The 18,515-nt window shown below is 39.0% G+C and overlaps 4 protein-coding genes across 4 annotated transcripts; all 4 read left to right on the top strand.

Moving 5' to 3' along the window:
- The first annotated feature begins 1,431 nt into the window (after positions 1-1,431).
- On the top strand, positions 1,432-3,901 carry LOC145889954 (gamma-butyrobetaine dioxygenase-like). The gene is made up of 10 exons (XM_082981003.1): positions 1,432-1,514; positions 1,652-1,785; positions 1,923-2,145; positions 2,476-2,551; positions 2,616-2,663; positions 2,778-2,899; positions 3,083-3,284; positions 3,394-3,516; positions 3,574-3,678; positions 3,794-3,901. Exons 1-10 carry the CDS (start codon positions 1,432-1,434, stop codon positions 3,899-3,901), a joined length of 1,224 nt encoding a protein of 407 aa, XP_082837129.1.
- Positions 3,902-5,854: 1,953 nt separating this feature from the next.
- On the top strand, positions 5,855-8,769 carry LOC145889614 (gamma-butyrobetaine dioxygenase-like). Its single transcript, XM_082980598.1, has 10 exons — positions 5,855-5,981; positions 6,120-6,253; positions 6,391-6,613; positions 6,844-6,919; positions 6,985-7,032; positions 7,137-7,258; positions 7,406-7,607; positions 7,717-7,839; positions 7,897-8,001; positions 8,268-8,769. Exons 1-10 carry the CDS (start codon positions 5,899-5,901, stop codon positions 8,373-8,375), a joined length of 1,224 nt encoding a protein of 407 aa, XP_082836724.1. The 5' UTR covers positions 5,855-5,898; the 3' UTR covers positions 8,376-8,769.
- A 1,274-nt stretch (positions 8,770-10,043) lies between these two features.
- LOC145889953 (gamma-butyrobetaine dioxygenase-like) lies at positions 10,044-12,362 on the top strand. The gene is made up of 10 exons (XM_082981002.1): positions 10,044-10,126; positions 10,264-10,397; positions 10,535-10,757; positions 10,935-11,010; positions 11,077-11,124; positions 11,239-11,360; positions 11,544-11,745; positions 11,855-11,977; positions 12,035-12,139; positions 12,255-12,362. The coding sequence occupies exons 1-10, from the start codon at positions 10,044-10,046 to the stop codon at positions 12,360-12,362; spliced, it is 1,224 nt and encodes a 407-aa protein (XP_082837128.1).
- Positions 12,363-14,324: 1,962 nt separating this feature from the next.
- LOC145889435 (gamma-butyrobetaine dioxygenase-like) lies at positions 14,325-17,314 on the top strand. Its single transcript, XM_082980391.1, has 10 exons — positions 14,325-14,459; positions 14,598-14,731; positions 14,869-15,091; positions 15,320-15,395; positions 15,461-15,508; positions 15,613-15,734; positions 15,882-16,083; positions 16,193-16,315; positions 16,372-16,476; positions 16,739-17,314. The coding sequence occupies exons 1-10, from the start codon at positions 14,377-14,379 to the stop codon at positions 16,844-16,846; spliced, it is 1,224 nt and encodes a 407-aa protein (XP_082836517.1). The 5' UTR covers positions 14,325-14,376; the 3' UTR covers positions 16,847-17,314.
- Positions 17,315-18,515: the final 1,201 nt, after the last annotated feature.

Genomic DNA, 18,515 nt, shown 5'->3' with positions numbered 1-18,515 from the left:
AAATTTCTGCCAATTTCACAAGTTTCAAATTAAATAAGATTACGACGGTTTCTTTTTTTGGCAGATAATGAGATTAATGGCTGGGACGTTGCAGGAGACATGCTATGGCGAGGTGTGTTTTTCTTTAGAATGGATTCGCATTTTTTATTTTAACTCAAGCAATCCCATACGATCAACTGTAGCAGGCCTTGTAACTAACCTCGTATACACCTCGTTTGTTTTGAAGGTCTTCAACTTGGATTTTAGTTTCCAAACCTTACCTCTGAGCAAATTGCTTGTTTCCATTTCACAACGTATAAATGCAGTAACCCTTGTTATCTTGTTCTCTGGAATACAGTAAACACATTTTGAAATGTGGCGGAAATCAAACAAACCTAGACAGCTACAGAATGCATGTATATGCAACTGGATCCGGGCCGAACGCTAAGTGTAATATGTTCAGTGCATAAGTGAGATCATCAAATCCTTTTCTCCCATGCGAACTGTTAATACCAGCATATGTTACAGCGTACATTGTTTTTTCTGCTCTGGGCTGCCTTTGTTTGCAGTCCGGTATTTTGTCATTCTGTTCGATACCACGAGATTCGATATCGGGCGTGCTGCAACGTACGCCGCAAAATGCACTTGTCAAACGATAGTCGTCAGACTAGAGTAGCGCAGGCAGTCAAGAGAAGAGGAAACAATTTACGCTGTCACATGAACTAGCTTTTAACCGTCATATGGGAAACAGGATACAGGAACTGATTTATAATTTACTTTGGTAATAATTCATCGTTGCATGGGCAGTTGTTGGGAAAGAGCGCTTGTGTTGTTGGCTGGCAAACCAGTGCTTAAAATAAAAATGTGGTTACATAATAGAGAGATTTTTAGCATACACAAAATGACACTTATCGTCGATCCAGCTTTGCTGCAAAGCATTGGCCTTGTTTAAGGTACTGGTAAATCGACAATTTTTAATAAAATATATCTAAATTATTACGGGGTTTACTTAACAACAGGTTTAAAAAGTTAAACTCATTGAGAGCCTGTAAGTACTTATTTCAAGCTGGTCGCGGAATTTTACAGTTGAACGAATGAAGGTTGCCTCTTCAGCGCAATTTTATTGTTATGTATTGTCAGAGTTCAAAACGTCTTTGCACAAAAATCGCTTTGTTCACAAATCAAGATTGCCATACTTTCAGTGGTGCGAGATTGCGTAGACTACCCTTTAAGGAAACATGTCAAAACAAGAGTGTAGCTGATTACCTGAGGTCAATAATGGTATGTTCAGAATTTTACCCAAGAAATAAGGTTTTCTTGCCATAATAAAATCAGCCAAACGGTGAAAAAAGACTTCAATAGATTTATATCTTCTGATAAACATTTATGTTTGTGAGACAACAGAGTTTTCCAAATCCAGATTTTACGATAAATTGTGATACGTTAAAACAAATGTCGTATAAAATAGTTTCAGCCAAGTCAAGTTGCGACGATCGTGTGGTGGAGATCAAGTGGAATGACGCGCACTGCAGCAGGTAGTTAACTTTAAGCGTGACATTTGTAATGCAAAAATTTCAAAAAAAGGCAATTTGGAGTTATAGATTTGATTCCATTACTTATCTCGTAGCACATTTTTGTAAATCAAGTTGTTGATATTGAATTCGTTCCATAGATTCCATGTGAAGTGGCTTCGATTTTATTGCGGATGTAAGGCTTGTCGACCGAAGTACAAGGGAACCTACCTGGTTGACACTCCCGCTTTTCCGGATGTACTCACAGCAAAAAAAATAGACGTGGACGAAAAAGGTTTGAGTGCTGATTTGTATAATACTCCAATACTGCAGCTCTGCATGAGTAATATGCATATAAAGCATAGTTTGAACTACGAAATTGTGTACACAAATGTGCAACAAAATAAAAAAAGGCGAATTACTTTTCATCAGGTGACGGAGTTGCCATAGAAATCGAAGGTGAAATCGTGAAAGGTCACGTGTGTTGGCAACAGTCGCAATGGCTTCGAGAGAGGTGTTACTGCGATAAGTGCCTAGATGACATCATCAATAAACGTGACGTCATCAGTACGAATGGAATTGCGGCTGGAAACCTAATATTACCCACTGTGGAATATCAGGATATTTTAGATGACCCGGAACGTACTGTATTCAAGTAAGGCGCAAAAAATATACATAGCATCAATTTTCTTGGCAGTGTCAACAAAACGATCGTAATTAATCAGAATTGCTCTTCTGGCACTTAGTTTCTAACGTGTTTATTGGAAACCAACGTTTCGTCTGCCATCCGGCGAGACTTCTTCAGGGTTATGTCAACAGTAAAGCATCACGCACATAAAGCACTAAAAACGTAGGAAAAAACGATCGTAGTATGCACCACAATCTTATACTCTTTCGCCATTTTCAAAACCTGAACTACAAATTGAAATCAGATGTTTTTCAGAATTGATTTCATATATCGAAATATATGTCTTTTCACTGTCAGGTGGTTGGAACACGTGATCCTACAGGGATATTGCGTAGTGAAGAACGCTCCCACCAAAAAAAACCTTTCGGCTGAGGTAAATTTCTGCCAATTTCAAGTTTCAAATTAAATAAGATTACAACGGTTTCTTTTTTTGGCAGATAATGAGATTAATGGCTGGGACGTTGCAGGAGACATGCTATGGCGAGGTGTGTTTTTCTTTAGAATGGATTCACATTTTTTATTTTAACTCATGCAATCCCATACGATCAACTGTAGCAGGCCCTGTAACTAACCTCGTATACACCTCGTTTGTTTTGAAGGTCTTCAACTTGGATTTTAGCTTCAAGTCGCATGGAAATAACAACAACTTCCGTCTACCTTTCCACATGGATGAACCCACCTATGAAATACCACCTGGCATCTTGATTTTACATTGTCTTAGGTAATAGGTTCAAAAGAGAAAAATCCCACCACTAAAATGCTCAATTTTCTGCATAGTACATTCTTGACACTGATTGTTTCAATGTATAAACCACAACGATATTTCAATTAGCTGCTGTACATTCCAAATAGGCGACGAAATGTGTTTGTTAATGCAACTAGATGCATCTAATTTTCTTCGAAGGTTTGATGAACACCTTAGGGGAGGCAAATCAAAACTTACCGATTTCTTTGTGGCCGCCGAAGCATTGCGAAAAGAGTCACCGGAAGACTTTAAGACTCTCACAGAAGTTCCGGGATCATGGGACACCATCAACTACGGCCTAGACCACCCGGCCCATCAGGAACATCAAAAATGTCACATCAACCTTGATTATTTTGGCAAGGTAAGTGTCACATGCCATGGAATCAACACTTTGTGTTTGGTCGTAATCTATAACCGCTCACACCATTTGCAATAAATGGAACATCTTTGTTAATTGCATGTGTTTCCAGATCGTCGGAATTAACTGGGATCCGGACATGGCTTCTCCGATTCGAATTCGAGAGAAAGACGTCGAGCGATATTTAAAGGCGCGCAAAAAGTTCAGTGAGGTAGTGGATCGTGAGGAAAATCAGGTGCAGGAACCTTTTTACCTGTAAATCTACAGCACTTGTAATCGCATCCGTATAAAGGTGGTGTTTCGTTTGGAGGCTGGTGACGTGCTCACGGTGAACAACCGGCGATGTGCGCATGCGCGAACCCTAATTGAGAACACAGACGGTGTACGTCACTTGCAGGTTGGAAGCTCCTCAACTTACAAACAATAAACTTAGAAATTATAAAACTCCTTGAGTTTTTATTAAAGTGATTACCAATTTGTTGCAAATTGTTTTAAAGTGTACTGTTTTACAGGGTACATATGGCAACATTGATGACGTCAAGAGTCGTTACGTATATCTGGGAAATAAGCTGGGTTTGAACCCAACGCCCCCTAAAGTTGGAAACAACTCGTCGTTTTGAGCGTGGTTGATTTTGATTGTGTATCTTTTATTTGTCAACTGATGTGTAATGTTGTTTGCTATAAGTAGTTCAGTTGATAATGTTTCGTGATGTTTTGGGCGCAACATACGCATGTTTCAGGTGTGCGTGATCCCGTATACTGCTGTTTGTTGCTTTGACCACAACTGGTGTGCTAGTGGCATGCACTAGCACTGGGTATCTCCTGTATGTTTGTAAATGAAAAGATGATACTAACAATTTCTTCAAAAACAACCATAGGATTTTGTTGTTGTAAATATACCTCATTACTTGTGTTATTGGTCGCATACGACAAGACGTGCATGATCTTAACCAGGGAGTTTGATAATATTACCTCTGTCCTCTTTAATTCCGAACGCGTGACTCTAACTGTTATCACACAAATCTTACCTCTGAGCAAATTGCTTGTTTCCGTTTCACAACGTATTAATGCACTAACCCTTGTTATCTTGTAGTCCGGAATACAGTAAACACATTTTGAAATGTGGCGGAAATCAAACGAACCTAGACTTCCACAGAATGAATGTATGTGCAACTACGGCCGAGCGGAACCCTGAGTGTAAGATGTTCAATGCATAAGTGAGTTCAGCAAAACCCTTTCTCCCATGCGAACTGTTAATACCAGCGCACGTTACAGCGTGCATCGTTTTTCTGTCCTGGCCTGCCTGTGTTTGCAGTCTGGTGTTTTGTCATTCTATTCGATACCAGGAGATTCGATGCAATCACAAGGTATACAAATAACCCCAGTCGAGAACCAAGTATGCCTCCTTAAACGTAAATCAGACTTGAAAGTTTGAGTAACGCGAAGACTGCCATGTGAAACATTTAAACAATTGCTGTCGGGCGTGCAGCGTATGCCGCAATATGTAGTGTTTAGTTTAGGCATGGAGTTTGTAGGTGAACCTCACTTTAGAGTTTAGGGTTCTGGACCTTTATAAAGCCTGAGCCTTGGGGCTAGAATTTGGCAATCTTCTTTCTTTTGGTTTCGAACTAATCAATCTTCCAATTTATATATTCATTTTCATTTTTACCAATTGTTAATATGAAGATAAAAGGCAGGCAGTATTAACTTCAATCCCATTTACAAAAGCAATTTACGTGGCAACCAATAAAGTATAATAGATTTTCCATACCCCGGTCCTTGCAGTGCACCGTGCACTTGTCAAGCCATAGTAGTCAGACTAGAATAACCAACTGCAACGCAGGCAGTTAAGAGAAAAGGAAACAATTTACGCTGTCACATGAACTAGCATTTAATCGTTCACATCGGAAACAGGATACAGGAACTGATTTATAATTTAGTTTGGTAATAATTCATCGTTGCATGGGCAGTTGTTGGGAAAGAGCGCTTGTGTTGTTGGCTGGCAAACCAGTGCTTAAAATAAAAATGTGGTTACATAATAGAGAGATTTTTAGCGTACATAAAATTACACTTATCGTCGAACCAGCTTTGCTGCAAAGCATTGGCCTTGTTTAAGGTATTGGTAAAACGAAAATTTTTAATGAAAATATATTTAAATTATTACGGGGTTTACTTGACAACAGGTTTGAAAAGTTAAACTCATAGAGAGCCTGTAAGTACTTATTTCAAGCTGGTCGCGGAATTTTACAGTTGAACGAGTGAAGGTTGCCTCGTCAGCGCAATTTTATTGTTCTTTACTGTCAGAGCTCAAAACTTCTTCGCACAAAAATCGCTTTGTTCACAAATCAAGATTGCCATACTTTTAGTGGTGCGAGTTTGCGTAGACCACCCTTTGAGGCAACATGTCAAAACAAGAGTGTAGCTGATTACCTGAGGTCAATAATGGTATGTTCAGAATTTTACCCAAGAAATAAGATTTTCTTGCCAGAATAAAATCAGCCAAACGGTGAGAAAAGACATCAATAGATTTACATCTTCTGATAGAAATTGTTTGTTTGTGAGACAACAGAGTTTCCTAAGCTCAGTTTTTGCGGTATATTGTGATACGTTAAAACAAATGTCGCATAAAATAGTTTCAGCCAAGTCAAGTTGCGACGATCGTGTGGTGGAGATCAATTGGAATGACGCGCACTGCAGCAGGTAGTCAACTTCAAACGCGAAATTTGTAATGCAAAAATTTCTTTAAAAGGCAATTTGGGAGTTATAGATTTGATTCCAATACTTATCTCGTAGCACATTTTTGTAAATCAAGTTGTTGATATTAAATTCGTTCTATAGATTCCATGTGAAGTGGCTCCGATTTTATTGCGGATGTAAGGCTTGTCGGCCGAAGTACAAGGGAACCTACCTGGTTGACACTCCCGCTTTTCCGGATGTACTCACAGCAAAAAAAATAGACGTGGACGAAAAAGGTTTGAGTGCTGATTTGTATAATACTCCAATACTGCAGCTCTACATGAGTAATATGCATATAAAGCATAGTTTGAACTACGAAATTGTGTACACCAATGTGCAACAAAATAAAAAAAGGCGAATTACTTTTCATCAGGTGACGGAGTTGCCATAGAAATCGAAGGTGAAATCGTGGAAGGTCACGTGTGTTGGCAACAGTCACAGTGGCTTCGAGAGAGGTGTTACTGCGATCAGTGCTTGGATGACATCATCAATAAACGTGACGTCATCAGTACGAATGGAATTGCGGCTGGAAACCTAATATTACCCACTGTGGAATATCAGGATATTTTAGATGACCCGGAACGTACTGTATTCAAGTAAGGCGTAAAAAATATTAACTTTTTCATGGGGCTCGTTTGATAAAAGAGGATACAAGTATGCCAGTAATGCATGTCTGACAACGTCAACAACAAAGATCGTAGTATGCACAACAAACACAAATACTTTTTCGCCGCTTTGACATTTCTATAAATTGAAACCTGATGTTTTTCAGAATTCATTCCATAGTAAACATAAATTTGTGGAATTGATGTCTTTTCATTATTAGGTGGTTGGAACACGTGATCCTACAAGGATATTGCTTAGTTAAGAACGCTCCTACCAAAAAAAACCTTGTGGTTGAGGTAAATTTCTTTCTAATTCTCTAATTTCAAAAAAAATAGGATGATAACAGTTTCTTTTTTGGCAGATAACAAGATTAATGGCTGGGACGCTGCAGGATACGTGCTATGGCGAGGTGTGTTTTCCTTTGCAGTTTCAATTTTATCTCATGCAAAACAATCATACGATCAACTACAACTGGCCATGTAACTAAATGAGTGCATCTTGTTTGTTTCAAAGCTCTTCAACTTGGATTTTAGCTTCAATTCGCATGGAAATAACAACAATTTTCGTCTACCTTTCCACATGGACCAACCAACCTATGAAATACCAGCTGGCATCTTGGTTTTACATTGTCTTAGGTAATGAGGTCAAAAGAGAAAGTGCCCGCACCAAAGAATAAACTACAACGCTAAGTAGATGCAGCTAGTTGCATTAGCAAACACATTTCAAATGAGCGGGGAAATGTGTTTGCTAATGCAACTAGCTGCATCTAATTTTCTTTGAAGGTTTGATGAACACCTTAGGGGAGGCAAATCAAAACTTACCGATTTCTTTGTGGCCGCGGAATCATTGCGAAAAGAGTCACCAGAAGACTTTAAGACTCTCACTGAAGTTCCGGGGTCATGGGACACAATCAACTACGCCCTAAAGCACCCGGCCCATCAGGAACATCAAAAATGTCACATCAACCTTGATTATTTTGGCAAGGTAAGTGTCACATGCCATGGAATCAACACTTTGTGTTTGGTCGTAATCTATAACCACTCACGCCATTTAGAACAAGAATGCTGTCTTTATTAATTGTATGTGATTCCAGATCGTCGGAATTAACTGGGATCCGGACATGGCTTCCCCGATTCGAATTCGAGAAAAAGACGTCGAGCGATATTTAAAGGCGCGCAAAAAGTTCAGTGAGATACTCGATCGTGAGGAAAATCAGGTGCAGGAACCTTATTACCCGTAAATCTACAGCACTTGTAATCGTATTCTCATAAAGGTGGTGTTTCGTTTGGAGGCGGGTGACGTGCTCACGGTAAACAACCGGCGATGTGCTCATTCGCGAACCCTAATTGAGAATACAGATGGTGTACGTCACTTGCAGGTTGGAATATCTTTAACCTTACGTGTAATAAACTTAAAAAAAAACATAAAAACTCCTCAATTCGTTCAAATTCTTTTCTTCATTAATTTATCCTGCCGACATACCTTGCTGTCTGAGTTGGCGAGGAATCGGTATTTACGTAACGTATGGCAGCAACTTTTTCAACGCCCGACCTTGTATTTACCAGCGATAAAAAAAAAAAAAAAGGTTTTCATAAACGCAGTAGCCAATTTGTTGCAAATTTTCATAAGCGTTTTATATTACAGGGTTCATATGGCAACATTGATGACGTCAAGAGTCGTTACGTATATCTGGGAAATAAGCTGGGTTTGAACCCAACGCCCCCTAAAGTTGGAAACAACTCGTCGTTTTGAGTGTGGTTGATTTGGTTTGTGTATCTTTTGTTTGACAACTGATGTGTAGTGTTGTTTGCTGCAAGTAGTTCAGTTGATAATGTTTCGCGATGTTTTGGACGAAGCATACGCGTGTTTTAGGTTTACGTGATCCCGTATACTGCAGTTTGTTGCTTTGACGACAACTTGTGTGTGTGCTTGTGGCATGCACTAACACTGGGTATCTTCTGTATGTTTGTAAATGAAAAAATGATACTAACAATTTCTTCATAAAACAACCATAGGATTTTGTTGTTGTAAATATACCGCATTACTGGTGTTGTTGGTCACATACGGCTAGACGTGAATGATCTTAACCAGGGAGTTTAATAATATTACCTCTGCCGTCTTTAAGTCAGAAGGCGTAACTCTAACTTTTGTCATACCAAACCTTATTTCTGAGCAAATTGCTTGTTTCCATCTCACAACGTATTAATGCACACATCCTTGTTATCTTGTTCTCTGGAATACAGTAAACACATTTTAAAATGTGGCGGAAATCAAACGAACCTAGACAGCTAAAGAATGTATGTATGTGTAATTGGAGCCGAGTCGAACGCTAAGTGTAATATGTTCAGAGCATGAGTGAGTCCATCAAAACCTTTTCTCCTATGCGAACTGTTAATACCAGCATATGTTACAGCGTACATTGTTTTTTCTGCTCTGGGCTGCCCTTGTTTGCAGTCCGGTATTTTGTCATTCTGTTCGATACCACGAGATTCGATATCGGGCGTGCTGCAACGTACGCCGCAAAATGCACTTGTCAAACGATAGTCGTCAGACTAGAATAGCGCAGGCAGTCAAGAGAAGAGGAAACAATTTACGCTGTCACATGAACTAGCATTTAACCGTCATATGGGAAACAGGATACAGGAACTGATTTATAATTTAGTTTGGTAATAATTCATCGTTGCATGGGCAGTTGTTGGGAAAGAGCGCTTGTGTTGTTGGCTGGCAAACCAGTGCTTAAAATAAAAATGTGGTTACATAATAGAGAGATTTTTAGCATACACAAAATGACACTTATCGTCGATCCAGCTTTGCTGCAAAGCATTGGCCTTGTTTAAGGTACTGGTAAATCGACAATTTTTAATAAAATATATCTAAATTGCTGAGTATAAATAGACTGGCCCATATTGCTATTAACACTGTCATGTTAAAGACGTTTCGACAAAAACTTTTGTCATCTAAATTATTACGGGGTTTACTTAACAACAGGTTTAAAAAGTTAAACTCATTGAGAGCCTGTAAGTACTTATTTCAAGCTGGTCGCGGAATTTTGCAGTTGAACGAGTGAAGGTTCCCTCTTCAGCGCAATTTTATTGTTATGTATTGTCAGAGTTCAAAACGTCTTTGCACAAAAATCGCTTTGTTCACAAATCAAGATTGCCATACTTTTAGTGGTGCGAGATTGCGTAGACTACCCTTTAAGGAAACATGTCAAAACAAGAGGGTAGCTGATTACCTGAGGTCAATAATGGTATGTTCAGAATTTTACCCAAGAAATAAGGTTTTCTTGCCATAATAAAATCAGCCAAACGGTGAAAAAGACTTCAATAGATTTATATCTTCTGATAAACATTTATGTTTGTGAGACAACAGAGTTTTCCAAATCCAGATTTTACGATAAATTGTGATACGTTAAAACAAATGTCGTATAAAATAGTTTCAGCCAAGTCAAGTTGCGACGATCGTGTGGTGGAGATCAAGTGGAATGACGGGCACTGTAGCAGGTAGTTAACTTTAAGCGTGACATTTGTAATGCAAAAATTTCAAAAAAAGGCAATTTGGAGTTATAGATTTGATTCCATTACTTATCTCGTAGCACATGTTTGTAAATTAAGTCGTTGATATTGAATTCGTTCTATAAATTCCATGTGAAGTGGCTTCGATTTTATTGCGGATGTAAGGCTTGTCGGCCGAAGTACAAGGGAACCTACCTGGTTGACACTCCCGCTTTTCCGGATGTACTCACAGCAAAAAAAATAGACGTGGACGAAAAAGGTTTGAGTGCTGATTTGTATAATACTCCAATACTGCAGCTCTGCATGAGTAATATGCATACAAAGCATAGTTTGAACTACGAAATTGTGTACACAAATGTGCAACAAAATAAAAAAAGGCGAATTACTTTTCATCAGGTGACGGAGTTGCCATAGAAATCGAAGGTGAAATCGTGGAAGGTCACGTGTGTTGGCAACAGTCGCAATGGCTTCGAGAGAGGTGTTACTGCGATAAGTGCCTAGATGACATCATCAATAAACGTGACGTCATCAGTACGAATGGAATTGCGGCTGGAAACCTGATATTACCCACTGTGGAATATCAGGATATTTTAGATGACCCGGAACGTACTGTATTCAAGTAAGGCGCAAAAAATATACATAGCATCAATTTTCTTGGCAGTGTCAACAAAACGATCGTAGTATGCACCACAATCTTATACTCTTTCGGCATTTTAAAAACCTGAACTACAAATTGAAATCAGATGTTTTTTAGAATTGATTTCATATATCGAAATATATGTCTTTTCACTGTCAGGTGGTTGGAACACGTGATCCTACAGGGATATTGCGTAGTGAAGAACGCTCCCACCAAAAAAAACCTTTCGGCTGAGGTAAATTTCTCCCAATTTCACAAGTTTCAAATTAAATAAGATTACAACGCTTTCTTTTTTTGGCAGATAATGAGATTAATGGTTGGGACGTTGCAGGAGACATGCTATGGCGAGGTGTGTTTTTCTTTAGAATGGATTCACATTGTTTATTTTAACTCATGCAATCCCATACGATCAACTGTAGCAGGCCCTGTAACTAACCTTGTATACACCTCGTTTGTTTTGAAGGTCTTTAACTTGGATTTTAGCTTCAAGTCGCATGGAAATAACAACAACTTCCGTCTACCTTTCCACATGGATGAACCCACCTATGAAATACCACCGGGCATCTTGATTTTACATTGTCTTAGGTAATAGGTTCAAAAGAGAAAAATCCCACCACTAAAATGCTCAATTTTCTGCATAGTACATTCTTGACAGTGATTGTTTTAATGTATAAACCACAACGATATTTCAATTAGTTGCTGTACATTCCAAAAAGGCGACGAAATGTGTTTGTTAATGCAACTAGATGCATCTAATTTTCTTCGAAGGTTTGATGAACACCTTAGAGGAGGCAAATCAAAACTTACCGATTTCTTTGTGGCCGCCGAAGCATTGCGAAAAGAGTCACCGGAAGACTTTAAGACTCTCACAGAAGTTCCGGGATCATGGGACACCATCAACTACGGCCTAGACCACCCGGCCCATCAGGAACATCAAAAATGTCACATCAACCTTGATTATTTTGGCAAGGTAAGTGTCACATGCCATGGAATCAACACTTTGTGTTTGGTCGTAATCTATAACCGCTCACACCATTTGCAATAAATGGAACATCTTTGTTAATTGCATGTGTTTCCAGATCGTCGGAATTAACTGGGATCCGGACATGGCTTCTCCGATTCGAATTCGAGAGAAAGACGTCGAGCGATATTTAAAGGCGCGCAAAAAGTTCAGTGAGATTCTCGATCGTGAGGAAAATCAGGTGCAGGAACCTTTTTACCTGTAAATCTACAGCACTTGTAATCGCATCCGTATAAAGGTGGTGTTTCGTTTGGAGGCTGGTGACGTGCTCACGGTGAACAACCGGCGATGTGCGCATGCGCGAACCCTAATTGAGAACACAGACGGTGTACGTCACTTGCAGGTTGGAAGCTCCTCAACTTACAAACAATAAACTTGGAAATTATAAAACTCCTTGAGTTTTTATTAAAGTGATTACCAATTTGTTGCAAATTGTTTTAAAGTGTACTGTTTTACAGGGTACATATGGCAACATTGATGACGTCAAGAGTCGTTACGTATATCTGGGAAATAAGCTGGGTTTGAACCCAACGCCCCCTAAAGTTGGAAACAACTCGTCGTTTTGAGCGTGGTTGATTTTGATTGTGTATCTTTTATTTGTCAACTGATGTGTAATGTTGTTTGCTATAAGTAGTTCAGTTGATAATGTTTCGTGATGTTTTGGGCGCAACATACGCATGTTTCAGGTGTGCGTGATCCCGTATACTGCTGTTTGTTGCTTTGACTACAACTGGTGTGCTAGTGGCATGCACTAGCACTGGGTGTCTCCTGTATGTTTGTAAATGAAAAGATGATACTAACAATTTCTTCAAAAACAACCATAGGATTTTGTTGTTGTAAATATACCTCATTACTTGTGTTATTGGTCGCATACGACAAGACGTGCATGATCTTAACCAGGGAGTTTGATAATATTACCTCTGTCCTCTTTAATTCCGAACGCGTGACTCTAACTGTTGTCATACTAAACCTTACCTCTGAGCAAATTGCTTGTTTCCATTTCACAACGTATTAATGCACTAACCCTTGTTATCTTGTAGTCTGGAATAAAGTAAACACTTATTAAAATGTGGCGGAAATCAAACAAAGCTAGACTTCTACAGAATGTATGTATGTGCAACTACGGCAGAGCGGAACCCTGAGTGTAAGATGTTCAATGCATGAGTGAGTTCAGCAAAACCCTTTCTCCCATGCGAACTGTTAATACCAGCGCACGTTACAGCGTGCATCGTTTTTCTGGCCTGGCCTGCCTGTGTTTGCAGTCTGGTGTTTTGTCATTCTATTCGATACCAGGAGATTCGATGCAATCACAAGGCATACAAATAACCCCAGTCGAGAACCAAGTATGCCTCCTTAAACGTAAATCAGACTGGGAAGTTTGAGTAACACGAAGACTGCCATGTGAAACATTTAAACAATTGCTGTCGGGCGTGCAGCGTATGCCGCAATATGTAGTGTTTAGTTTAGGCATGGAGTTTCTAGGTGAACCTCACTTTAGAGTTTAGGGTTCTGGACATTTATAAAGCCTGAGCCTTGGGGCTAGAATTTGGCAATCTTCTTTCTTTTGGTTTCGAACTAATCAATCTTCCAATTTGTATATTCAATTTCATTTTTACCAATTGTTAATATGAAGATAAAAGGCAGGCAGTATTAACTTCAATCCCATTTACAAAAGCAATTTACGTGGCAACCAATAAAGTATAATAGATTTTCCATACCCCGGTCCTTGCAGTGCACCGTGCACTTGTCAAGCGATAGTAGTCAGACTAGAATAACCAACTGCAACGCAGGCAGTCAAGAGAAGAGGAAACAATTTACGCTGTCACATGAACTAGCATTTAATCGTTCACATCGGAAACAGGATACAGGAACTGATTTATAATTTAGTTTGGTAGTAATTCATCGTTGCATGGGCAGTTGTTGGGAAAGAGCGCTTGTGTTGTTGGCTGGCAAACCAGTGCTTAAAATAAAAATGTGGTTACATAATAGAGAGATTTTTAGCATACATAAAATTATACTTATCGTCGATCCAGCTTTGCTGCAAAGCATTGGCTGCAAGACCAGTAAACCTTGTTTAAGGCATTGGTAAAACGACAACTTTTAATAAAATAATACCTAATTTATTACGGGGTTTACTTCGCAACAGGTTTGAAAAGTTAAATTCACAAAGAACCTGTACGTACTTATTTCAAGCTTGTCGCGGAATTTTACAGTTGAACGAGTTAAGGTTGCCTCGTCAGCGCAATTTTATTGTTCTTTATTGTCAGAGCTCAAAACTTTTTCGCACAAAAATCGCTTTGTTCACAAATCAAGATTGCCATACTTTTCGTGGTGCGAGATTGCGTAGACTACCCTTTGAGGCAACATGTCAAAACAAGAGTGTAGCTGATTACCTGAGGTCAATAATGGTATGTTCAGAATTTTACCCAAGAAATAAGATTTTCTTGCCATAATAAAATCAGCCAAACGGTGAGAAAAGACATCAATAGATTTACATCTTCTGATAAAAATTGTTTGTTTGTGAGACAACAGAGTTTCCTTAGCTCAGTTTTTGCGATAAATTGTGATACGTTAAAAGAAATGTCGTATAAAATAGTTTCAGCCAAGTCAAGTTGCGACGATCGTGTGGTGGAGATCAATTGGAATGACGCGCACTGCAGCAGGTAGTCAACTTCAAACGTGAAATTTGTAATGCAAAAATTTCTTAAAAAGGCAATTTGGGAGTTATAGATTTGATTCCAATACTTATCTTGTAGCACATGTTTGTAAATTAAGTCGTTGATATTGAATTCGATCTATAGATTTCATGTGAAGTGGCTTCGATTTTATTGCGGATGTAAGGCTTGTCGGCCGAAGTACAAGGGAACCTACCTGGTTGACACTCCCGCTTTTCCGGATGTACTCACAGCAAAAAAAATAGACGTGGACGAAAAAGGTTTGAGTGCTGATTTGTATAATACTCCAATACTGCAGCTCTACATGAGTAATATGCATACAAAGCATAGTTTGAACTACGAAATTGTGTACACAAATGTGCAACAAAATAAAAAAAGGCGAATTACTGTTCATCAGGTGACGGAGTTGCCATAGAAATCGAAGGTGAAATCGTGGAAGGTCACGTGTGTTGGCAACAGTCACAGTGGCTTCGAGAGAGGTGTTACTGCGATCAGTGCTTGGATGACATCATCAATAAACGTGACGTTATCAGTACGAATGGAATTGCGGCTGGAAACCTAATATTACCCACTGTGGAATATCAGGATATTTTAGATGACCCGGAACGTACTGTATTCAAGTAAGGCGTAAAAAATAATAACTTTTTCATGGGGCTCCTTTGATAAAAGAGGATACAAGTATGCCAGTAATGCATGTCTGACAACGTCAACAACAAAGATCGTAGTATGCACGACAAACACATACTTTTTCGCCGCTTTGACATTTCTATAAATTGAAACCTGATGTTTTTCAGAATTCATTCCATAGTAAACATAAATTTGTGGAATTGATGTCTTTTCATTATTAGGTGGTTGGAACACGTGATCCTACAAGGATATTGCTTAGTTAAGAACGCTCCCACCAAAAAAAACCTTGTGGTTGAGGTAAATTTCTTTCAATTTCTCTAATTTCAAATAAAATAGGATGATAACAGTTTTTTTTTTGGCAGATAACAAGATTAATGGCTGGGACGCTGCAGGATACGTGCTATGGCGAGGTGTGTTTTCCTTTGCAGTTTCAATTTTATCTCATGCAAACCAATCATACGATCAACTACAACTGGCCTTGTAACTAAATGAGTGCATCTTGTTTGTTTCAAAGCTCTTCAACTTGGATTTTAGCTTCAATTCGCATGGAAATAACAACAATTTCCGTTTACCTTTCCACATGGACCAACCAACCTATGAAATACCAGCTGGCATCTTGGTTTTACATTGTCTTAGGTAATGAGGTCAAAAGAGAAAATGCCCGCACCAAAGAATAAACTACAACGCTAAGTAGATGCAGCTAGTTGCATTAGCAAACACATTTCCCCGCTCATTTGAAATGTGTTTGCTAATGCAACTAGCTGCATCTAATTTTCTTTGAAGGTTTGATGAACACCTTAGGGGAGGCAAATCCAAACTTACCGATTTCTTTGTGGCCGCCGAATCATTGCGAAAAGAGTCACCGGAAGACTTTAAGACTCTCACTGAAGTTCCGGGGTCATGGGACACAATCAACTACGCCCTAGAGCACCCGGCCCATCAGGAACATCAAAAATGTCACATCAACCTTGATTATTTTGGCAAGGTAAGAGTCACATGCCATGGAATCAACACTTTGTGTTTGGTCGTAATCTATAATAGCTCACACCATTTAGAACAAAAATGCGGTCTTTATTAATTGTATGTGTTTCCAGATCGTTGGAATTAACTGGGATCCGGACATGGCTTCCCCGATTCGAATTCGAGAAAAAGACGTCGAGCGATATTTGAAGGCACGCAAAAAGTTCAGTGAGATTCTCGATCGTGAGGAAAATCAGGTGCAGGAACCTTTTTCCCGTAAGTCTACAGCCCTTGTAATCGCATTCTTATAAAGGTGATGTTTCGTTTGGAGGCTGGTGACGTGCTCACGGTGAACAACCGGCGATGTGCTCATTCGCGAACCCTAATTGAGAATACAGATGGTGTACGTCATTTGCAGGTTGGAATATCTTTAACCTTACGTGCAATAAACTTAAAAATCATAAAAACTCGTCAATTCGTTCAAATTCTTTTCTTCATTAATTTATCCTGCCGACATACCTTGCTGTCTGAGTTGGCGAGGAATCGGTATTTACGTAACGTATGGCAGCAACTTTTTCAACGCCCGACCTTGTTTTTACCAGCGATAAAAAAAAAAAAAAGGTTTTCATAAACGCAGTAGCCAATTTGTTGCAAATTTTCATAAGCGTTTTATATTACAGGGTGCATATGGCAACATTGATGACGTCAAGAGTCGTTACGTATATCTGGGAAATAAGCTGGGTTTGAACCCAACTCCCCCTAAAGTTGGAAACAACTCGTCGTTTTGAGCGTGGTTGATTTTATTTGTGTATCTTTTGTTTGACAACTGATGTGTAGTGTTGTTTGCTGCAAGTAGTTCAGTTGATAATGTTTCGCGATGTTTTGGACGCAGCATACGCGTGTCTGAGGTTTGACTATAGTGCTGTTGTTGTAGTGTGCACTAACACTGCATGCCTTGCACATAAAAAAAACTTCTTCAAAAACTTTTTGTGGAGTTTTTGTTGTTGTATATATATGACATGTAACTTGTAATGTTGATCGCATGCGACCACGTGTAAATGATCTTAACATTGAAATTTGAAAAGTTTCCGTTGCACAACGTATTAATGCACCAACCATCGTTGTATCTACTTCATTCTCTGGCATGTCATGAACGTTGCGAACACATTTTGAAATGTGGCAGAAATCAAGTTAGTTTGGTCAGCTACCGAGTGTTGCTTGTGTGTATGCACAAATAAATTTATAATTTCGTGGGTGAAAAACATCACAATGTTTTGTTACTGGAGCTAAGCCGAACGCTGAGGTAATATGTTCACTGCATGAGTGAGTCCATCAAAACCTTTTCTCCCATGTGGGCTGTTAAATACCAGCCTGTTAGAGCGTAAATTCTTTTTTCTGCTCTGGGCTGCCTGTGTTTGCAGTCTGGTGTTTTGTCATTCTATTCGATACCACGAAATTCGATGCAATCACAAGGTATACAAATAACCTCAGTCGAGAACCAAGTATGCCTCCTTAAACCTAAATCAGACTGGGAAGTTTGAGTAATACAAAGACTGCCATGCAAAACATTTAAACAACGGCTGTCAGGCGCAGATGTCAGCTTTGCAACAGGTTCGAAAAGTAAAATTCACAAAAAACCTGCAGGTGCTCATTTCAAGCTTCTCGCGAAATTTCACAGTTGAACGAGCGAAGGTTGCCTCGTCAGCGCAATTTTGCGGTTTGCACTTAGAGCCAAAACTTCATTACACAAAAATCGCTCTTTCACAATTAAGGTTGAGATACTAGACTACCCTTTTGGGGAAACATGTCAAAACAAGATTTTAACTGATTACCTGAGGTTTTTTGCCATAATTAAATCAACCAAACGGTGAAAAAAAACTTCAACATATTTATATCACTTGATAGATAAATTGTTTGTTTGTGAGACAACAGACTTTCCTAAATCCAGTTTTTGCGATAAGTCAAGTTGCGACGATCGTGTGGTGGAGATCAAGTGGAATGACGAGCACTGCAGCAGGTTGTCAACATTAAGCGTGACATTTATAAAGCAAAAATTTCTGAGAAAAGCAATATGGGGTTATTGTTTTGATTCCATTATTTATGTCGTAGCACAAGTTTTGTAAATCAAGTCGTCACAATCTTTTGTTGTTAGAGCTGAGCCAAACGCTAAGTGTAATATGTTTAATGCATAAGTGAGTTTATCAAAACTTTTCTCCGATGTGGACTGTTAAATACCAGCCTGTTAGAGCGTAAATTGTTTTTTCTGCTCTGGGCTGCCTTTGTTTGCAGTCTGGTGATTCGTCATTCTTATCGACACAACGAGATTTTAGGCAATGCTAACTTTGTAAGGCATAAATGACTGGATTTTCGAAGATCAATGAAAGGAATAAACATATATTAATCAGAAGGAACGACTGATATTATATTACAGAAGAAGGTAGCAGAAAGCCCGGTATT

The sequence above is a fragment of the Ascidia mentula genome, chromosome 2, assembly GCF_947561715.1.
Source record: "Ascidia mentula chromosome 2, kaAscMent1.1, whole genome shotgun sequence".
Classification (NCBI taxonomy): domain Eukaryota; kingdom Metazoa; phylum Chordata; class Ascidiacea; order Phlebobranchia; family Ascidiidae; genus Ascidia; species Ascidia mentula.
This window is presented reverse-complemented; position numbering and strand designations above follow the sequence as displayed.

Excerpts from the sequence above, each read along its gene's own strand:
- LOC145889614 (XM_082980598.1), top strand. The coding sequence starts at position 5,899 with ATGTCGCATAAAATAGTTTCAGCCAAGTCAAGTTGCGACGATCGTGTG. Across the intron at positions 5,982-6,119 it reads AATGACGCGCACTGCAGCAG|ATTCCATGTGAAGTGGCTCC; the intron begins GTAGTCAACTTC and ends TTCGTTCTATAG. Across the intron at positions 7,033-7,136 it reads AGGATACGTGCTATGGCGAG|CTCTTCAACTTGGATTTTAG; the intron begins GTGTGTTTTCCT and ends TTTGTTTCAAAG.
- LOC145889435 (XM_082980391.1), top strand. The coding sequence starts at position 14,377 with ATGTCGTATAAAATAGTTTCAGCCAAGTCAAGTTGCGACGATCGTGTG. Across the intron at positions 15,396-15,460 it reads AAAAAAACCTTGTGGTTGAG|ATAACAAGATTAATGGCTGG; the intron begins GTAAATTTCTTT and ends TTTTTTTGGCAG. Across the intron at positions 15,735-15,881 it reads TTGGTTTTACATTGTCTTAG|GTTTGATGAACACCTTAGGG; the intron begins GTAATGAGGTCA and ends TTTTCTTTGAAG.
- LOC145889953 (XM_082981002.1), top strand. The coding sequence starts at position 10,044 with ATGTCGTATAAAATAGTTTCAGCCAAGTCAAGTTGCGACGATCGTGTG. Across the intron at positions 11,125-11,238 it reads AGGAGACATGCTATGGCGAG|GTCTTTAACTTGGATTTTAG; the intron begins GTGTGTTTTTCT and ends TTTGTTTTGAAG. Across the intron at positions 11,746-11,854 it reads ACCTTGATTATTTTGGCAAG|ATCGTCGGAATTAACTGGGA; the intron begins GTAAGTGTCACA and ends ATGTGTTTCCAG.
- LOC145889954 (XM_082981003.1), top strand. The coding sequence starts at position 1,432 with ATGTCGTATAAAATAGTTTCAGCCAAGTCAAGTTGCGACGATCGTGTG. Across the intron at positions 1,515-1,651 it reads AATGACGCGCACTGCAGCAG|ATTCCATGTGAAGTGGCTTC; the intron begins GTAGTTAACTTT and ends TTCGTTCCATAG. Across the intron at positions 2,664-2,777 it reads AGGAGACATGCTATGGCGAG|GTCTTCAACTTGGATTTTAG; the intron begins GTGTGTTTTTCT and ends TTTGTTTTGAAG.